General features: G+C 42.4%; 1 protein-coding gene across 1 annotated transcript in view; it reads right to left on the minus strand.

The window, feature by feature from the left end:
* Nucleotides 1-20613, minus strand: part of LOC120992102 (oocyte zinc finger protein XlCOF6-like) — a 770548-nt gene extending 749935 nt beyond the window's left edge. Inside the window, exons 1-2 of the mRNA XM_040420871.1 lie at nt 20553-20613; nt 18446-18550 (exon numbers count right to left, since the gene is read on the minus strand). Coding sequence (XP_040276805.1) covers nt 18446-18550; nt 20553-20612 — 165 coding nt within the window. The 5' untranslated portion in view covers nt 20613. The remainder of the gene's footprint in view (nt 1-18445; nt 18551-20552) is intronic.
* Between the last annotated feature and the right edge of the window lie 300 nt (nt 20614-20913).

A 20913-nucleotide genomic window follows, 5' to 3' on the forward strand; every position in this document is an offset into this window, starting at 1 on the left:
ATCCAGCGCCCCAGGAATACCTTTACCCACTTCACAGATAATGTGACCGCTGATGAAGGTCCATCGTGACCGAAACGTCCGCTCAGAAATATTCTGTTATTGACATGTACCACTGGGCAAATGGACGATGCAGATTATGTAAAATAAAGCTATACTTTAATTGCAAAACATTAACCTGAGTGCCTCAATACTTCATCATTTACACTTTATATATAAAGACTGCTGTGAGCGGGGCCCGGTGTAAGAGTACAGTGACTGCACCGGGCCCCACCGCAATTCCAACACCAGTTGCCAGCCTCCACCCCCTGTATTGGGGGGTCACTATTTACACAGGAACACTGTTATGGGGAGGGGAATCTGTGGATGACACATTATATAGCATAAGATGCTATATATGTGTCATCCACAGATCCCCCCATAACAGTGTCATCCACAGATATGTCCATAACAGTGCGTCATCCACAGATCCCCTCCATAACAGTGTCATCCACAGATCCCCAATAATAGTGTCATGCACAGACCACTATTAGTTCAGAACCCACTAAAAGCACACCTTTTGGTTCAAAATATTTTTATTCTTATTTTCCTCCTCAAAAACCTAGGTGCGTCTTATCATCAGGTGCGTCTTATAAAGCGAAAATTCGGTATGTCTTTTTTCAACTGAATTAACTACCATATTTTTCGCTTTATAAGATGCACCTGATGATAAGACACACCTAGGTTTTTGAGGAGGAAGATAAGAAAAAAAATGTTTGAACCAAATAGTGTGCTTTTGGTGGGTTTTGAACTAATGGGGATCTGTGGATGATGCGCTGTTATGGGGGGGATGTGTGGATGACACACTGTTATGGGGGATCTGTGGATGACACAGTTATGGGGATCTGTGGATGACACAGTTATGGGGATCTGTGGATGACACACTGTTATGGCCTGAAAACTATTTTATTTTCTATTTACTTGATTTTGCTGGCAAAATAGGAACCCGAAGTACAGGGGGTCTATAGTACTTTGGAATCCATACACCTCTGACATGTATGTGGTGTACATGCTCCACATTTCTACTGGGATAGGTGGCACAGTAAGATCAGTACTGGCAGGAGCACACATCCCAACTTATGCCTGTGCCCGCTCTGCTTAAACCTGGCATAGCACATAGGTGAACAGTTTCCTGTACCAATGTGCTATACCAAGCTTTATCTTTGCAGAGCAGGCATAGTTATAAGCTGTGATGTCTGCTCCTGCCAGTCCTAAACTCGCTGCAACCCCTATTACAGCAGAACTGTGGAGCCCATACACAGACGTGTCATTGGTGTACAGATTCCAAAGTGCTATAGGCACTGTTACGGGTAGTGAGTATGGACCCACTGTACCAACCAACTGGTTTGCCTTTGGGCTAGCTCCAGTATTTATCTCTTAAACCCTATACAGGGATCTGGACTTCACGGCGGAGGAACCACCAGACCACTACCTCCTGAGATAGTCCCGTTGCGCATAGTGGCTGACCAATGGGGTCAGAGGCACCAGTGCAAAGCACCAAAGGATCAGGCAATATGCTTAGTTTTAAGACGGGCCAAGGTCAGAGCAGGCAGCGTACTAGCATATCCATAAGACAAGTCTGAGGTCAGGGCAGAGAAAGCACTTTTGCTGGTTACTAAGGACTATGAAAACTAAAGCGCAGGCACCCTCCTACTGGAGAAGGTGCCTTACCTTACATACCATGAGGCAGTCAGTCATAGGCTGGGGAAGAATTTGGATGCGTGTGCCCTGGCCCATTAAGAAACCTCTAGTGAGAGACACATCCTATGGAAAGGTCTGGAGGCCTTCAGGAGAGTACGTAGGCTGCAGCCTGCAGAAGACACTGACATTGCTGGTGACCGGGAGCACTGGCAGCTGGAAGAAGAGCAGTAGGCAGGGACTGGCTGGGAAAGTTGTGCTGAGCCCACAAGAAGGAGCAGGGCAGCAACGGGCACAGGACACCAGCGCAACAGACACCCTAATCTTCAGGTGCCTATTTTGGTAATAAAACAATACAACCAAAAAATTACATTTAGGTTAGTTTCAAATAAACTTTTACAAAAACTTAGTTACCCTTTAACATCTAAAGGATAAAGAAAGATCATCCCAAACAGAAGCATTGAAGCAAACATTAATAAAGATTGGAAACAAGTTATGAGACATGGTACTATTTTAATGTAAAATATTCTAGGCACACAGCTGATAGATCTCTGCATTATTTGTATTTTGTTAGCTGTTTGGATGACAGACGTTTATTGGTAATTGTATGAATCTTATCATTTAGTCTATTATTCACTTTCCCTTTCTCTTGTATGACATGTCTTTACTTTGTCTGTTACTTTTCTATTTTTTTCTAGTAAAAATTGCCAATATAAGTTCTTTGATGCTTAACAAGATCTAAAGCCTCCTTCACACATCAGTGTTTTGGTCAGTGATTTCCATCAGTGATTGTGAGCCAAAACCACGATGGGAGCCTTTACAGAGATAAGGTATAAGGAAAAGATCTGCACCTGTTCTTTGTTTAGAGCCATACCTGTTTTTTTCTTGCAATCACTGATGAAAAACACTGACGTGTGAATGAGGCATAATTCTAAGTGAAACAATTCCTGTATTCTAAACATGAAAATGGCTTCTCCCCTGTGTGACTTCTCTCATGCTGAACAAGATGTGATTTCTGAATAAAACATTTACCACATTCTGGGCATGAATATGGTTTCTCTCCTGTGTGAATTCTTTGGTGTTGATCAAGATGTGATTTCTGAGTAAACAATTTCCCACATCCTGAACATAAGAATGGCTTCTTTTCAGTGTGACTCCTCTGATGTTGAACAAGATGTGATTTCACAGCGTAACATTTCCCACATTCTGAACATGAAAATGGCTTCTCTCCTGTGTGAATTTTTTGATGGTCAACAAGATTCTTTTTAGCGCTATAACATTTCCCACATTCTGAACATGAGAATGGCTTCTCTCCTGTGTGACTTCTCTGATGTTGAACAAGATCTGACTTCTGAATAAAACATTTCCCACATTCTGAACAGGCATATGGCTTCTCCCCTGTGTGACTTCTTTGATGTGCGACAAGAGATGAATTCTGAGAAAAACATTTGCCACATTCTGGACAAGGAAATGGCTTCTCCCCCGTGTGAATTCTCTCATGTTTAACCAAATCGGATTTCTGGATAAAACATTTTCCACATTCTGGACATGGATATGTTTCTCCTGTGTGAATTCTTTGATGTGCAGTAAGAGCCGACTTGTGGTAAAAACACTTTCCACATACAGTGCATGAAAATGGCTTCTCCACTCTGTGAATATTTTGATGTACAACAAAGTTTGATTTCTGAGTAAAACATTTCCCACATTCTGGGCATAAAAATGGCTTCTCACCTGTGTGAATTCTCTGATGTTGAATAAGATATGATTTCTGAGTAAAACATTTCCCACATTCTGAACATGCAAATGGCTTTTCTTCTGCGTGACTTCTCTGATGCTGAATAAGATGTGATTTCACAGCATAACATTTCCCACATTCTGAACATGAATATGGCTTCTCCCCTGTGTGAATTTTTTGATGGTTAACAAGCGACGATTTAGCGCTATAACATTTGCCACAATCTGAACATGAAAACGAGTTTTTCTTCTTTCCTGTGTGAATTTTCTGGTGTTTAACAAGAGTCACTTCCAGGGTAAAGCATTTCCCACATTCTGAACATGAAAATGGTTTCTCTCCCGTGTCCGCTGCAACACCAGTTTTGCGACTTTTATTTTTCTTAACAGTCTGAGATGAATCAGAAGATAAAATATGTTTAAAAGGACCTGACAAAAGATCTTTGCTGTAAAAGGCCGAGGGTATATCTAAGATAATGGCATGCTCTTCATATGTATCATCGGCTTTAGAATCGGAAAATATCAGATGTCCCTCTGAGCTCCTGGTACAGTCATCTGCAAAGTAAAGAAAGGTTATTATTTTTGATTACAAAGGCAAGTGGCAAAATTTGTTCACACTAATATATCACAATGCATCAGTGCTACCTTCTGCAATCTAACAACCTTCACGGCAAAAAAATGCAGCTGCAGAGTAAAAACAGAGCTCCCCCTCTCCCTACCACAGAACCTCTTCTATGAGAACAGCACAAAATAAAATTGGTTCTATTACTTGCGTTTGCATAGTCTATGCATGAGCCTCTAGGTGTAATGGCCCCTTTGCTCCTATCACTGCCAAGGAACGGCTTCACAGATCTCAGCACCAGGAAACTGTTTGGGCCCTGGGAGCACAGTGCTCTCAGGAAAAGCAGCCTCAGATGCGGTGGTCACCACTAAACATGTGTCACCACCAGTTCTGTGAGAAGTTCTGGCAGACGTTCTTCTCTACCTCTTGTATGATGTTCTTTGTTTTGGTTTCACTTTGTCATCTCCTTTCCTTCTGCCAGGTGTCACTTATTTAGACTAATCGTCTTCCTTTATATTCCCTCCCATACTGCCTCACTTTGCAGTTTATACTACTTCCTGGATGAAGTGTTCACTGCTGGAGGCTGCTGCTGCTGTTTGCTAAGATAAGTCGTACTTTATTGTGTTTCCTTGCTGGCTTGATTCTAGGTGACCCTGTAGCACTATATAAGTGCATAAAATAAATAACAAAAGAACAAACAGCAGGTGGTGCTACACAGATAGATTTCAGTGAATAACTCAGTAGCTATAATAAAGTTTTTATTACATGCAATTTCAAAAGTATTCAGATCCAGGTGCTGGTTTAAAAACTGTAGAATATTTTTCGTGGGACAACCCCTTTAACTGGGTGTTCAGCAGTCCAACCAGAAAGTGTGTAGTACTGCATCATTATTCAGTTCTTGTTGTTTCTATTAATGTTGACCATGTAACATTATAGAAAAAGGCATAATTATGAATTATTCCACATATCCTCAGTAGCGCTGGACAAAAGTATTGGGAGACTTTTTATAACATCCCATTCTAAATCCATAGACATTAATATGTAGTTGCCCTTGCAGTCAAAACAACTTCCCACTCCTTTTGGGAAGGCTTTCTACATGGTTTTAAGATGCGTCTGTCGGAAGTTTTGCTCATTCATCTAGAAGAGCATTTGTTAGGTCAGACACCGATGTTGGACAAGGGAGTCTTGTTCTACTCTATCCTAAAAGTGTTTGATGGAGTCAAGATCAGGGCTTTGTGCGGACACTCAGGTTCTTCTGCACCAAACTCCCCCAACCCTGTCTTTATAGACCTCGCTGTGAGCACTGGGCTACAGTCATGCTGGAACAGAAAAGGGCCTTCCCCTAACTGTTCTTACAAGACTGGAATCATACACTTGTTCAAAATATCTTATTATGCTGAAGCATTAAGATTTTTCCTTTACTGGAACTAGGTCCCGAATCCCCCCCAACACACAGCATTATACATCCTCCACCAAATTGTACAGCTGGCACAATGCAGTCAGACAGCCAACATTCTCCTGGCATTCGGTAAACCCAGACTCATCTGACCACCAGATAGAGAAGTGTGATTGGTCTCCCCACACAAGACATTTCCACTGCTCCCCAGTCCAGTGGTAGGGTGCTTTACACCACTCCAGCCGACGTTTGGCATTGTGCCATGACGCTCCAAGCATTGCACAGTTTTTGTGCAGATGTTAATGGCAGGGGAGGTTTTATGCACTATGCTCCTCAGCATTCGGTGACCCTGATGTGTAACTTTGAATGGTCTCCACTTCATGGTTGAGTTGCTGTGGATCATTCCACTTCACAATAACACTCACAGGAGGTGGTCGAATATCAAAGAGGGAAGACATTTTAAAAAGTGACTTGTTACAGAAGCGGCCTCCTATTACAGGAATGCAGTGAGCTCTTTAGAATGACCTATTCCGACTGCATGGCAAGGGGCTGGATGGCAGTGGGACTGAATGAAACACCTGAACGATTAACATGTGTGTCCCATATAGTGTATCTGCTGGTCAGACTATACATTGTCATATAAGTCCTATGTTTTCTCACATAAAAGTGAGTGGGATCCAGAAGTTTGGTGATAAAATGGCCTGGCACAACTAGCATGCATAAATAGACTGTGCAAGTGCGAGTAATACAACTAGTTTTATTTCACGTAGCAAAACTGAATTAGTCCCTGGCTAGTGGTGGCAAAACAGATCACAATCTTAACATTACTTGAAAAACAATCTTCGGACATATTCGGACAAAAATATTCAGAATCTGTTTCCCAAATATGCACATTTATGGCACCTGAAAGATCTGGAGATACGAGTGAAAAGAGTATTATAGCAAACCAGCCAATATGCAAATGTATTGTGACAGTGGGCCTGCCAGAGTGCAGATATGTGGCAGTATTATAACGCTGGAGGGTAAGGTGCTGGCAACCAGGGAATGAACTGTACATTAAAGCCATGGTTAGGTTTGTTAGAATACCTGGAAAAGGGTCTGGTTTGATGGAATTTGGACAAAGGAGGGTGGGCTCCCAATTCCACCCATATCGTAGGCTCATTAGGAGTCAGCTGGATGGCTCCCATTAAATGGGCAGAGATTTTCCCTCAGGTGTCTGGCTCCCAGTCTGGGGAGCGGGCAGGCAATGTAAAGTCTGAGAGAGTCATTCTATGGACGGTATGAATTGTGGGTTTGAGGTACTATGTTTAGGCCAAGGACCTGATAGAGCAGGTTATGTTTAGCCAGCGCTTGGACAAGGCTCGGAATTAATTCATTTTGCTGTGACATGTAAACTGCTGTTTGCTGTGTGGACTGTGAATACAACTGGCGTGTATCCTAAGTCCTGTGTGGACTGTAACTTCTTCATGTGTGGCAGCCGAAGGCAATCTCTGTGAACTGAAGACCCACTACCTAATCCCTTACAATATATAACGGCTGGGGGTTCTCAAAGAAAGATTTTCTAGTCATCATATGGATGAATAAGTAGAATCTGTGACTCTTCTCTGCTATACTTTTTTGGTTACTACTCACCTGGGCTGTTGCCTGTAAGATTTTCCTCTTTACACTGGTCATCACCCCTGATATATGTCTCTGTAGAAATTTCCTCCTTAGACTGGTCATCACCCCTCACATATGTCTCTGTAGAATTAATATTGTTCAGTACTTTATCCCGATTCAAAAGCTATGAAACAAATATTGTAAAAGTCAGAAGACAGAGAAGTAAAAGGAATGTTCTAGATGAGTAGAAGGACAATGAATAAATTATATGACAGCAGTAGACAGAAGCAGAACATAGATATTAGATCATGGCTCAAAAACAAGAACCTGTCACGGCAAGTGGGGATAAGAGGAACACCAAGAAAACAAACAACAGGTAAACAGACTAGGCTCCAAAGCTAGGGAGGAGGGAATGGTAACCTCCTAACAATCCCTGAGCCTCTCCCTAACTGCTGACAGTATGAGCAAGTCCTGATGGTGAATGAACTCATACACTGGAACCTAAGCCCTGCTGACACTGTAGCAAAACCCTAACTTAGGGAGAGGGGAATGAGACAGCCGTTACCTTCCACCGTGAAGGGACCAGCGTCTCCCTGAGACCTAGCAGCAACACACGCACAAAGGAGAAAACAGGAGGACTTAGCTTGAGACGAGCGGGAAGTAGAGGATCCACAAACAACTAGTATAGAACTCCAGAAGGAAAATATAAACCGCAAAGTCAGCAGTAAGAGGCAGACTTAAATAGAGCCTCTTACACAGCTAACGAGCAGAACCTGTGGAGAGGTGGGATCCAGTCCACAACAACAAACAGAAGGGAAACACAGAAAGACCTGTCATATACTCACGTGCTGCAAGTCTATCCGATCTTCTCAGATCTCTCACAGGGCAGGCAGTGACAGAACCTCATCCACATGTATATTCAGCATGACTACACATGAAGTTGTTTTGGCGTAGGGAGATCAGCTTCTGACAGACACATCCAGTGTCATTTGTCTTGGATAGAAATCCAACCTATCTGGTTGTTACTCCAAGCAGCAATCTCCATAGCCAGAACATTGTGACAAGCTCCAAGTAATGTATATGGCCGGCTTTAATCTTCTTATCTCCACCTTTCTCATTTCACAAATACAGTCAGGTCCATAAATATTGGGACATCGACACAAATCTAAAATTTTTGGCTCTATACACCACCACAATGGATTTGAAATAAAACGAACAAGATGTGCTTTAACTGCAGACTGTCAGCTTTAATTTGAGGGTATTTACATCCAAATCAAGTGAACGGTGTAGGAATTACAACAGTTTGCATATGTGCCTCTCACTTGTTAAGGGACCAAAAGTAATGGGACAGAATAATAATTATAAATCAAACTTTCACTTTTTAACACTTGGTTGCAAATCCTTTGCAGTCAATTACAGCCTGAAGTCTGGAACGCATAGACATCACCAGACGCTGGGTTTCATCCCTGGTGATGCTCTGCCAGGCCTCTACTGCAACTGTCTTCAGTTCCTGCTTGTTCTTGGGGCATTTTCCCTTCAGTTTTGTCTTCAGCAAGTGAAATGCATGCTCAATCGGATTCAGGTCAGGTGATTGACTTGGCCATTGCATAACATTCCACTTCTTTCCCTTAAAAAACTCTTTGGTTGCTTTTGCAGTATGCTTTGGGTCATTGTCCATCTGTACTGTGAAGCGCCGTCCAATGAGTTCTGAAGCATTTGGCTGACTATGAGCAGATAACATTGCCCCAAACACTTCAGAATTCATCCTGCTGCTTTTGTCAGTAGTCACATCATCAATAAATACAAGAGAACCAGTTCCATTGGCAGCCATACATGCCCACGCCATGACACTACCACCACTATGCTTCACTGATGAGGTGGTATGCTTAGGATCATGAGCAGCTCCTTTCCTTCTCCATACTCTTCTCTTCCCATCACTCTGGTACAAGTTGATCTTGGTCTCATCTGTCCATAGGATGTTGTTCCAGAACTGTTAAGGCTTTTTTAGATGTCGTTTGGCAAACTCTAATCTGGCCTTCCTGTTTTTGAGCCTCACCAATGCTTTACATCTTGTGGTGAACCCTCTGTATTCACTCTGGTGAAGTCTTCTCTTGATTGTTGACTTTGACACACATACACCTACCTCCTGGAGAGTGTTCTTGATCTGGCCAACTGTTGTGAAGAGTGTTTTCTTCACCAGGGAAAAAATTCTTCGGTCATCCACCATAGTGGTTTTCCGTGGTCTTCCGGGTCTTTTGGTGTTGCTGAGCTCACCGGTGCGTTCCTTCTTTATAAGAATGTTCCAAACAGTTGTTTTGGCCATGCCTAATGTTTTTGCTATCTCTCTGATGGGTTTGTTTTGTTTTTTCAGCCTAATGATGGCTTGCTTCACTGATAGTGACAGCTCTTTGGATCTCATATTGAGAGTTGACAGCAACAGATTCCAAATGCAAATAGCACACTTGAAATGAACTCTGGACCTTTTATCTGTTCATTGTAATTGGGATAATGAGGGAATAACACACACCTGGCCATGGGACAGCTGAGAAGCCAATTGTCCCATTACTTTTGGTTCCTTAACAAGTGGGAGGCACATATGCAAACTGTTGTAGTTCCTACACCGTTCACCTGATTTGGATGTAAATACCCTCAAATTAAAACTGACAGCGTTCCTATCCCTGCTGGGGAGCCCGGCTGATTGCGGTGGCTGGCTGCGGGCCCCGGTGCTGTTAGATGCGTGATTGCTAGGGTCTGGGGCTGTGATATTAGTGCAACTAATGAATGTAAAGGCCCATAAAGCCTTAGCGGAACAAGTGGAACTAACTAGAGGAACTAATGAACAGTAAAGGCCCATAAAGCCCCTCTTTAATTCACAGACTCCTGGACTTTACCCGTTTTTCTCCTGGATGGATTGGCGCCCCCTGGTAAACCCAGTTGCTAGGGGCAATTTGATTTCGTAACTGTGTACTTGAAGAGCGAAACTTTGGTCTCTCCATCTTGAATGTAAGAGGGCTCCCCTACTGGGTACCCTGCTCCTGCACACTGTTTACGGGACATGTTCCTTAAAACCCGGCTCTGATACTCTGCTTCGCTTTGATACTTTGTTGTATTCTGATTCTTGATAACTTGATAATATGCTTTGACACTAATTGGGTTTGTTTTACCCATATTCTTATGACCGTTATATAACTGCTGATCACCTTCTCTCAGCCGGTTAGCGGCTTATCTCGCCTATCCTCACTATATAAATTTCAGGGCAACTTTATTAAGATGCTCAATTGGGGGTGGTAGCCAGTTAACTTGCACATACCCTGGGCTTTTAGTATTCACACCTAATCAGTGACAGTTTTTTTTTTCCCCCTGATATGATATGTGCATACTTGACTGGTATTTGCCTCCTTTTTTCTATATGCCAGCCTAAAATAGATGAGTGGTGCCCTGTACATATTTGTATGTGAGATATAGTCGTCTGGGAACTGTCTTCATAGTTGCAATATATTGGACCTCATAAAAATGCCGCCAAAATATCGTAAATCAGGTGGTCTATCCCCTCCAAAAAGTGGATCAGGGGGGAGCCCACAAGCTCGATTAGATAAATTTTTGAAATCACCACCCCCCAAAACTAGAGGAGGGGTTCAGAGGTCTGCTCTTCAGGCTGAGATAGGACCTGACAATGCGGAGCGGTCAGAGCAGGGGTTATTAATGACCAGTTCATCTCATAGTGAAGGTTTTGAGAGCATTAATAAAAAATTGCAGGATATACTGGGAGTAGTAAACGCTACCAGTACTTCGGTCGCAGAGTTGGCCTCTTCCCTTGCAGTAGTACAGGGGGACGTCACCATAATAAGAGACGAAATGACGAAGCTGAGATTAAAGGTGAAGGAATTGGAAACTACAGTTAACTGTGTCAGTGTAGAGAACGGTATATTAAAGAACAGACTTAAAGAAGTAGATGAAGATCGTACATGGTTAAGAAGGAAAGTGGTAGAACTGGAGGATAGATCACGTAGGTACAATCTGCGATTAGTAGGGTTTCCAGAGGGGGGCGGAACAGGATGATACGCCGAAATTTATCCAGAAGTGGCTGGTAGAAAATTTGGGGCCAGAGCACGATGTGTCTACCTTCTGTGTGGAAAGGGCCCATAGGATCCCTTTTAAAAAAAAAAACCAGGTGTCCCTCCTAGGGCAATCTTAGCTAAATTTGTCTGCTCAAAGGATCGGGATTGGGTCTTCAAACGCAAAAGAGAAGTATTAGAAACATATTTTGATAATAACCTGATATCGATATTCCCTGACTTCTCTCGAGAGACGCAAAACCAAAGAAGATCTTTCTTTGATGTTAAGAAAAGATTGATCTCAGCTAAGATTAAATATTCAATGTTATATCCCGCTAAATTAAGAGTGGTAGACAAAGATACTGTCCGATTCTTTTCTAGACATGAGGAGGTGGCACAATGGTTGGATTCCAGGGGTTTATGAAATACTATGAAGACGAGGTGGGGAGGTGGGTGGGTGAGGGGAGGTGGCGGGGGGGGGGGGTTTGGTGGAAGGTGAGAGGTTGATGGGTATTGTAAAATGCCTTGTCAACCATACAGGGGGTTTTTTGGGGGGGGGTTTAGGGAGGGATTGGCTGCCGTTCTCCGTCTCGTAGTTATGCGTGCCTCTCCGCTGAGATTGTAGATACCTTTACTCATATGCATGCCGTGTAACATCTTATGTTGGAATGTGAGAGGGTTGGGAGACAGAGTGAAGAGGACGGTAGTATTTGACCTTGTGACCCGTCATTTACCCGCGATTGTTGCATTATTAGAGACTCACGCAACAGAAGATAGGATTTACACACTGAAAAGGAAATGGGCCTCTCTGGAGTACCACGCTTGCTTTTCATCTTATGCAAGAGGTGTCAGTGTATACATACATAGAGGGATAGAGTTCCAACCGTTAGACAGTGCCATCGATAAAGAGGGACGATATGTATTTCTTCATGGGCTTTGGAAGGGGCAGGAGGTGATACTGGCTTTTATATATATCCCCCCTCCATTTAAATCAACGGTTCTATCACATTTAGCTCAATATATATCTACTAAAAATCAATGTGCCTTATTGGTGGCAGGCGACTTTAATGCGGTACCGGACCCTGAGTTGGATCGGTTCTCTTCACTCTCTGGGCGCGGTCGCAGCGGGTCCCCTTTGACCGCTGTGTGCCAGGAGCTGGCGCTGGTTGATATCTGGCGCCACCTCTATGGCAATAAAAAAAAAAATTTCATGCTTTAGCCAGTCATACGGGTCTATGTCCCGTATTGATCTGGCATTTGCTAGTCGGGATCTGTGCGGTCGTGTCCTGAGAATGAGGTACGAGCCTCATGGAATCTCGGATCATTCCCCCATTTTGATCGTGTTTGTGGAGGCCCCAACTTCAGGTAGAACCTTTAAATTGAACTCGCACTGGTTTGAGGTGATAGGGGAGCAATCCAGTGTAGATCATGATATTCAGGAATTTTGGGGCTTCAACGTAGGCTCAACACATATCCATTATGTGTGGGACGCGCTGAAGGCACATATTAGGGGTCTGTACTTTAATAAAATCCATAGATTTAGAACGGAAATACGTCGCAGGGAAAAACAGTTGACAGACTCAATAAGGAGTTTGCGTGCCGCATTAATTGACTGTCATGAGGAGCAACTTATCGCTCAATTAAAGGAGGCCAATTCTCAGCTTAAGACACTTCTATATAAAAAAGCACAACATAAGCTTTTTTTTCAAGGTCAGAACCGATTTTGTGAGTCTGGTAAAACGGGCAGGTTTTTGGCCCGTTTGGTGGCCAACCAGAGAGAGGTTACCATTATAAAAGAAATCAGGAACTCTCAAGGAATTGGGGTGAGATCCGTAGAGGAGATAAGAGAGGAATTCGTGAAATATTACTCTACCCTCTTTAAATCTGAGTCTATGTTTAGACGTACGGATATGGATCAATACCTCCAACAATTGGCGCTCCCCCAGTTATCTACCCAGGAGAGAGCGATGTTGGACTCCCCTATTCTTTTGGAGGAACTTCAAGCGACTCTTCCGTTACTAAAGTATAGTTCATCCCCCGGCCCAGATGGGCTGCCGTTTGAAACTTATAGATACCATGCAAAATCTCTTTTGCCGATTCTACTTCAAGTCTTTAATGAATCCTGCGCATTTGGCTCTTTACCACCATCATTCAGAGAGGCAGTAATTATCTTGGTCCTGAAAAAGGAGAAGGACCCATGCGATGTGGGGTCATATAGACCCATATCGCTGTTAAATACGGACTATAAGATCTTTGCAAAAATTTTGGCTAATCGCTTGAAGAGGGTTATAGCCGGCCTGGTCCACCCTGACCAGACGGGCTTTATCCCGGGTCGCCAAATACAGACGAGCATATATAGGGTCTATCTGAATCTCTCTGTTGGGGGAAGTGTGGACCACTCCATCCTGTCATTAGATGCCGCAAAGGCGTTCGACAGGATGGAGTGGCCTTTTCTCTGGGCTACGATGTCCCATTTCGGCTTTGGGAATCCATTTTTGGAAATGACTCAGATGTTATATGCACAGCCAGTTGCACGTATCAGTGTCAATGGTATGAGCTCCTCTCCTGTGTCGATGTGGAGAGGGATGAGACAGGGTTGTCCCCTGTCTCCCCTCCTTTTCGCTCTCTTTATCGAACCATTGGCTTGTCAGATTCGTTTGGAGAATGGTATAGAAGGCTTCGGGGTGGCGGGAGTGAGCGATAAAATAAGCCTATATGCAGATGATGTGATTCTATTCCTGGATCAGGGATGCAAAATTCTTCCGTATGTCATAGAGGTAATAGAATCTTACGGTAAATTATCAGGATATATGATCAACTGGACAAAGTCATCGCTCCTCCCGCTGAACCGGAAAGCTGTAGATGTGGGGAGCCGAGTCTGCATTTTGGCCCCTAACGATTCCTTGAACTATCTGGGGGTTAAGATCGGGGTTCCAATAAGTAGGTTTTACGACCTGAATCTGGCCCCAGTTCTGAATAAAGTTAGGACTAAAGTTGGCGCTTGGCGGAAACTAATATTGGCACAGACAGATCGAATCGCACTGATCAGGATGATTATTTTACCTATAGTCTTGTTCCCGATGTGTGCTTCCCCTATTTGGATTGACGATATCTTCTTTCATAGATTGGAGACTTTGATTAACGACCTAATTTGGGGTAGGAAGAGGGTGCGTATAAAGCAGAGATATCTATGGTCGTCGGAGGCAGATGGTGGGCTGTCACTACCCTTTTTTCAAGGTTATTATTTTTGTGCACAGATTCAGCGGTGTTGTCATTGGAAAGAGAGTTTACTATTACGATATTTGAATAAAGTTATTGACACACCAATAGAGAACATTTTTGTATGTTTGGAAACTGGTACTATGGGAATGAGGAGGTCCTTGCTGGTCCCTTGCTCACTGCAGAGGGTGTGGAACAGATTGAAGGAGATCCTTAAAGTCTCCGGTCCGTTTGGTTTCACTCCTCAGTGGGGGAACGGGGCGCTGGAGGAGTTCTTCAAAATTACAGATTTTGGTTACTGGACACGAAATGGCATCTATACGGTGTCTCACCTCTTTTACTTAGGTCGATTCAAATCACTTTCGGAATTTGGATTTAATTATTGTTCACCATTAGATGTATTTATGTATACACGTTTGAAACACTTATTTGAAGCCTCTAGGAATAGGGGTCGTATTTTCCCACGAGAGAATATATTTCTTGATTACTGTTATGCCCAGAAGGATGAGAAGGTGAAAATATCTAGATTATACTCTAAAATCCGAATGGCACTGGCAGCTGTAAAGCATTTTAAAAGCCCAAGTAAATGGGAGCAAGAGTTGAATTGCCCCCCTTTACATTGGTCTACTATTTACAGGAACGTGAGAAGGGTGACAGTTTCCAGTGCCCATAGACTAATTCAATTCAAGATCCTCCATAGGTTGTATTATACGCCCCAAATTCAAGGAAAATTTCCCCAAAGTAGGGGCCGGGACTGCTGTTGCCCTAAATGTGGACATGTTAACGCGAACTATGTCCATTTGCTCTGGAGTTGCAATAAAATAAGAAAATATTGGGATGAGGTTTTCTCTGCTCTACAAAAAGAATCTTCAATGAAATATAACCCGGGGATATTGATAGTGATCTTAGGAGATTATGGTTCGGAAACAGAAGTCCCCCCCCAGGTTAGACGGATTTGGATGAGGGGTTTGATGGTGGCGAAAGCTATATTGGTAAAGTACTGGGGCTCAGCCTCCCAGCCCTCTTCAAGGGAGTGGGATCTATACCTTCAACAAATTAAAATTTGAGGATATGGAAAGGAAGCGGAGAGTAGCACGCAGAGCCACGTAGATATCTCTAATGTATTTACTGTTTTGTTGTATCTGAAGAATTGAGGGGAACGACAGCCAATGGGGGGGGGGGGGGGCTGGGGGGGGATATAAGGATATGTATGATTGTTTTATTATATACACTGATTTGTTTTAAATTGGTTTATGTATTAACTTTATGTATTTTCAAAATAAAAATATAAAGAATAAAAAAAAATAAAAAAAAACCTTGCTTTGTAACTGGAAAAAAAATATTAAAATGGAAAATCTGCCCAAAAAAAAAAAAAAAAAAGGGAACCTGTCACCAAGATTTTGTGTATAGAGCTGAGGACATGGGTTACTACATGGCCGCTAGCACATCCGCAATATCCAGTTCCCATAGCTCTGTGTGCTTTTATTTAGTTAAAAAACTGATTTGATACATATGCAAATTAACCTGAGATGAGTCCTGTCCCTGACTCATCTCACATACAGGACTCATCTCAGGTTAATTTGCATATGTATCAAATCAGTTTTTTTACACAATAAAAGCACACAGAGCTATGGGGACTGGATATTGCAGATGTGCTAGCGGCCATCTAGCAACCCATGTCCTCCGCTCTATACACAAAATCCCTGGTGACAGGTTCCCTTTAAAGCACATCTTTTTCTTTTCATTTTAAATACATTGTGGTGGTGTATAGAGCTAAAAATGTTACAATTGTGTTGATGTCCCAATATTTATGGACCTGGCTGTATAAAACAAATAATACTATGGGATGAAAGAAGACAGAACACAAGGATTTCACAGCCTACAGATCATAGGGAATATCTCCATCTACCTGATGATCCTGTGGAAGAAGAGGACTGGGACATCTCTCTGGTGTCATTCTAATTCTGGATCTACCTGTAGGAGACACATACCATGACTGAATGCATTGTTTACATACAGATAATTAAGGACGGGTGTATTTAGTCCTGTCTAGTACCTGGTGATGTGAGGTTCTGGTGGTTCTCCATCATTATGTCCTTGTACAGTTCCTTGTGTCCTTCTACATACTCCCACTCCTCCATGGAGAAATAGACAGTGACATCCTGACACCTTATAGGAACCTGACAACACAATGATACAGTCATCACCCAGACCCCTCCAGTGCTGTTACTGTATAATGTCCCAGCATTCCCAGCAGTGTCACCTCTCCAGTCAGCAGCTCAATCATCTTGTGGATGAGATCTAGGATCTTCTGGTCATTGATTTCCTCATGTATCAGGGAGTGAGGCGGAGGCCCCGTGATTGGGCTCAAGGTTCTTCCACATCCTTCATACACAGGAGCCTGACAGCGCTCACTAGAGGTCTTCTTCACCACTGTGTAATCCTCAATATGGGGAGACACAGCAATAAATATCACTACTGACATTTCCAGAGTCCATCTCCTTTCCAGTCATATCACCTGTTATTACCATAGATAAGAATGATGTAATGTGACATCATCAGAATCTCTCACCTCTCCAGTCATATCATCTGTTATTACCATAGATAAGAATGATGTAATGCGACATCATCAGAATCTCTCACATCTCCGGTCATATCATCTGTTATTACCATAGATAAAAATGATGTAATGTGACATCATCAGAATCTCTCACCTCTCCAGTCATATCATCTGTTATTACCATAGATAAGACTGATGTAATGTGACATCATCAGAATCTCTCACCTCTCCAGTCATATCATCTGTTATTACCATAGATAAGAATGATGTAATGTGACATCATCAGAATCTCTCACCTCTCCAGTCATATCATCTGTTATTACCATAGATAAGAATGATGTAATGTGACATCATCAGAATCTCTCACCTCTCCAGTCATATCCATCTGTTATTACCATAGATAAGAATGATATCATGTGACATCATCAGAATCTCTCACCTCTCCAGTCATATCCATCTGTTATTACCATAGATAAGAATGATGTAATGTGACATCATCAGAATCTCTCACCTCTCCAGTCATTTCATCTGTTATTACCATAGATAAGAATGATGTAATGTGACATCATCAGAATCTCTCACCTCTCCAGTAATATCATCTGTTATTACCATAGATATGAATGATGTAATGTGACATCATCAGAATCTCTCACCTCTCCAGTAATATCATCTGTTATTACCATAGATAAGAATGATGTAATGTGACATCATCAGAATCTCTCACCTCTCCAGTCATATCATCTGTTATTACCATAGATAAGAATGATGTAATGTGACATCATCAGAATCTCTCACCTCTCCAGTCATATCATCTGTTATTACCATAGATAAGAATGATGTAATGTGACATCATCAGAATCTCTCACCTCTCCAGTCATATCCATCTGTTATTACCATAGATAAGAATGATATCATGTGACATCATCAGAATCTCTCACCTCTCCAGTCATATCCATCTGTTATTACCATAGATAAGAATGATGTAATGTGACATCATCAGAATCTCTCACCTCTCCAGTCATTTCATCTGTTATTACCATAGATAAGAATGATGTAATGTGACATCATCAGAATCTCTCACCTCTCCAGTCATATCATCTGTTATTACCATAGATAAGAATGATGTAATGTGACATCATCAGAATCTCTCACCTCTCCAGTAATATCATCTGTTATTACCATAGATAAGAATGATGTAATGTGACATCATCAGAATCTCTCACCTCTCCAGTCATATCATCTGTTATTACCATAGATAAGAATGATGTAATGTGACATCATCAGAATCTCTCACCTCTCCAGTCATATCATCTGTTATTACCATAGATAAGAATGATGTAATGTGACATCATCAGAATCTCTCACCTCTCCAGTCATATCATCTGTTATTACCATAGATAAGTATGATGTAATGTGACATCATCAGAACCTCTCACCTCTCCAGTCATATCATCTGTTATTACCATAGATATGAATGATGTAATGTGACATCATCAGACTCTCTCACCTCTCCAGTCATATCATCTGTTATTACCATAGATAAGAATGATGTAATGTGACATCATCAGACTCTCTTACCTCTCCAGTCATATCATCTGTTATTACCATAGATACGAATGATGTAATGTGACATCATCAGAATCTCTCACCTCTCCAGTAAGTTGGAAGAGTATCTCTAGGGCGAGATTTATTATCCCCTCTGCCATCTTGTCTCTGTCCCTATCCATCCTTGATGGGTAAATCAGGAAAATGTCCTTATAAAAAAGATATCACAATGTAAATGAGATATAACAATGTAAAAACCACACAAAATGCACATTGTGGTTTGGTCTAACTTCTTACACCATGACATAGTTATTAGAGATAAACAAATTTCCTGAAATTCATTTAGAGTCAAGTTCTGTCCTGTCCAGGTCTGAATAACTTCAACCCTAATCAAAAATGCTCTGGACTCTGGACTCTCTAGGACTATATTGAACACCTTTTAAGTTTTTTTTAACGCCACAACAGCTTTAGTAAGATCAAAGTAACACTGACCTATATGGCTGTGGGTAAACGAATGGCAACCAGTGATGGCAAATATCCTGTTTCATAGCAAACTGCACTGTTGGATATTTATGTTTATTTTAAATAAATAAATAAATAAAAATTCCCTTTTTGGAAGCAGATACCTGCGGGTGTTTATACTGTAGGTAGTAATAACAGCAGTAGTATAGGTAGTAGAAACAGAACAGTATGGAACATGATGGACAAGCCTGCAGATGTGTGGCTGTGTATGGGTAGTAGTAGTGATTAAAGCCTACAATAACCCAAAAACAGTACCTCACTCCCCAACCTACTGCAACTTGTACAAAAAAAGAGCAAGCATTTTTACAAGGTATATTTATTCAATATAAATCACATGATCGTTACAGGTAATGCTCAAAAGGGACAGGACATGGAGACTGAGCCACAAAGGGCTATACAATGTGGAGAATCACAATGGGAGATAATGTGACCATAAACAGCAGGGAACAACAATTTACCAGAGGCCGTGAACAAAGGTGTAGTTGCGGGTGCAATTACTAATCCCTAGTGTAAAACAACTACCTGACTATTGTTCACAACATCTGTCCAAGGATGCTGTAAGGTGTCAATGGACGGTGCAGTACTACTAATGAAGATGGCATATAACAATGAACTGCAAACCTCTCGTCCCACCCTGATCCAGCTGCCAACTTACCTACCCATGTTGCTGCTGTAGAATGGTAACACGGTTCCCCCACTGCTTCAACCTCGACACGTGTTTCGCCACGTAGGCTTCGTCAGGAGGTATTAATAGTAGTGGCAGTAGTAAAAGCAACATCCCAGGATGGAACATGATGGACAAGCCTACAGATGTGTGGCTGTGTATGGGTAGTAGTAGTAGTGGCAGTAGTAGAAGTAGTGGCATAGGAGAGGACCTGGTCATTAAGGTGATGCGTAGCCATTTGCAAATGTGCATCACGTTGAAGCAATTGAAAAACTGTTCCATCAAGTTCAGGAAACTGTATCTGCAGCTGATTGTGCTACAGCCAACCACAATCTCACAGGCAGATGACATGAGTCCAATATAAAAGCAATATAATTGTGATGCACCGCATTACATCAGGCATACTAGTCTGCGATCAACTAAACTTTACTTTAAAATATATTATTAAAGGGCATCTGTCAGCAGTTTTGTACCTATGACACTGGCTGACCTTGTACATGGGCGCTTGGCAGCTGAAGGCATCTGTGTTGGCCCCATGTTCATATGTGCCCGCATTGCTGAGATAAATGACGATGAGCCTCTAGGAGCAATGGGGGCGTTGCCATTACACATAGAGTCTCCACTATATCGGCAACTGTTACTCTGAAAGTAATAGATACTTTCATTCAATTGCGTCCTATGATAACAGCTGTACGATAATAGACCCCCAGCTGCCATAACAATGAAACTCAAGGGATGGGAGAACAACCAGAGGACAAAAAAAAAATTGCAAATGGCATGTGAGAGGTTAAAGAATGGCGTTGGGAGTGTTCTCCAACCCCGGTCACTGCAAGCGGGGGTCAGCTGTATAACAAGGCAAGCACCTGCGGCGTATGGAGGGGGTCAGCTCCTGAGCCACTCCATACACCCCTTAGTGACCAGTGACAAAAATGTACATCAACAGTCCTTAAAGGGTTAAAACACAGTACGTTCCTCATCACATGACCTAAACCCCCAGAACCCACACACTCCAGGCTTTACAGTACCTCCTCCTGCAGAGCAGCCGGGTGCAGGGTCTTAGGATACAGCTCTTCTGATGAGGTCATAGTCATGTGATCAGTTATCTCTGTGGGAGGGGTCAGGAGTCACATGACCAGGGTTTTATATTCATCTACAAATGCAGAAGCCAAGTGGACGAAAGGACCTCTGGTGATGTCAGGACCATGTCACCATGTGTAGGCGGAGCCAATCGAGTATAGTATTTAGCCTTTACTCATTAAATGCTTTTTGATAAAAAGAAGTGCGCCCTCATGAGGTGATAGAGATGTCTGCGTCGCCTGAGACATACACATCTGTACTGCTTCACACACACACAGCTCTGCACCGTATACATTACACACACAGCTC

Source organism: Bufo bufo, chromosome 2 (genome assembly GCF_905171765.1).
Source record: "Bufo bufo chromosome 2, aBufBuf1.1, whole genome shotgun sequence".
In the NCBI taxonomy this organism is placed as follows: domain Eukaryota; kingdom Metazoa; phylum Chordata; class Amphibia; order Anura; family Bufonidae; genus Bufo; species Bufo bufo.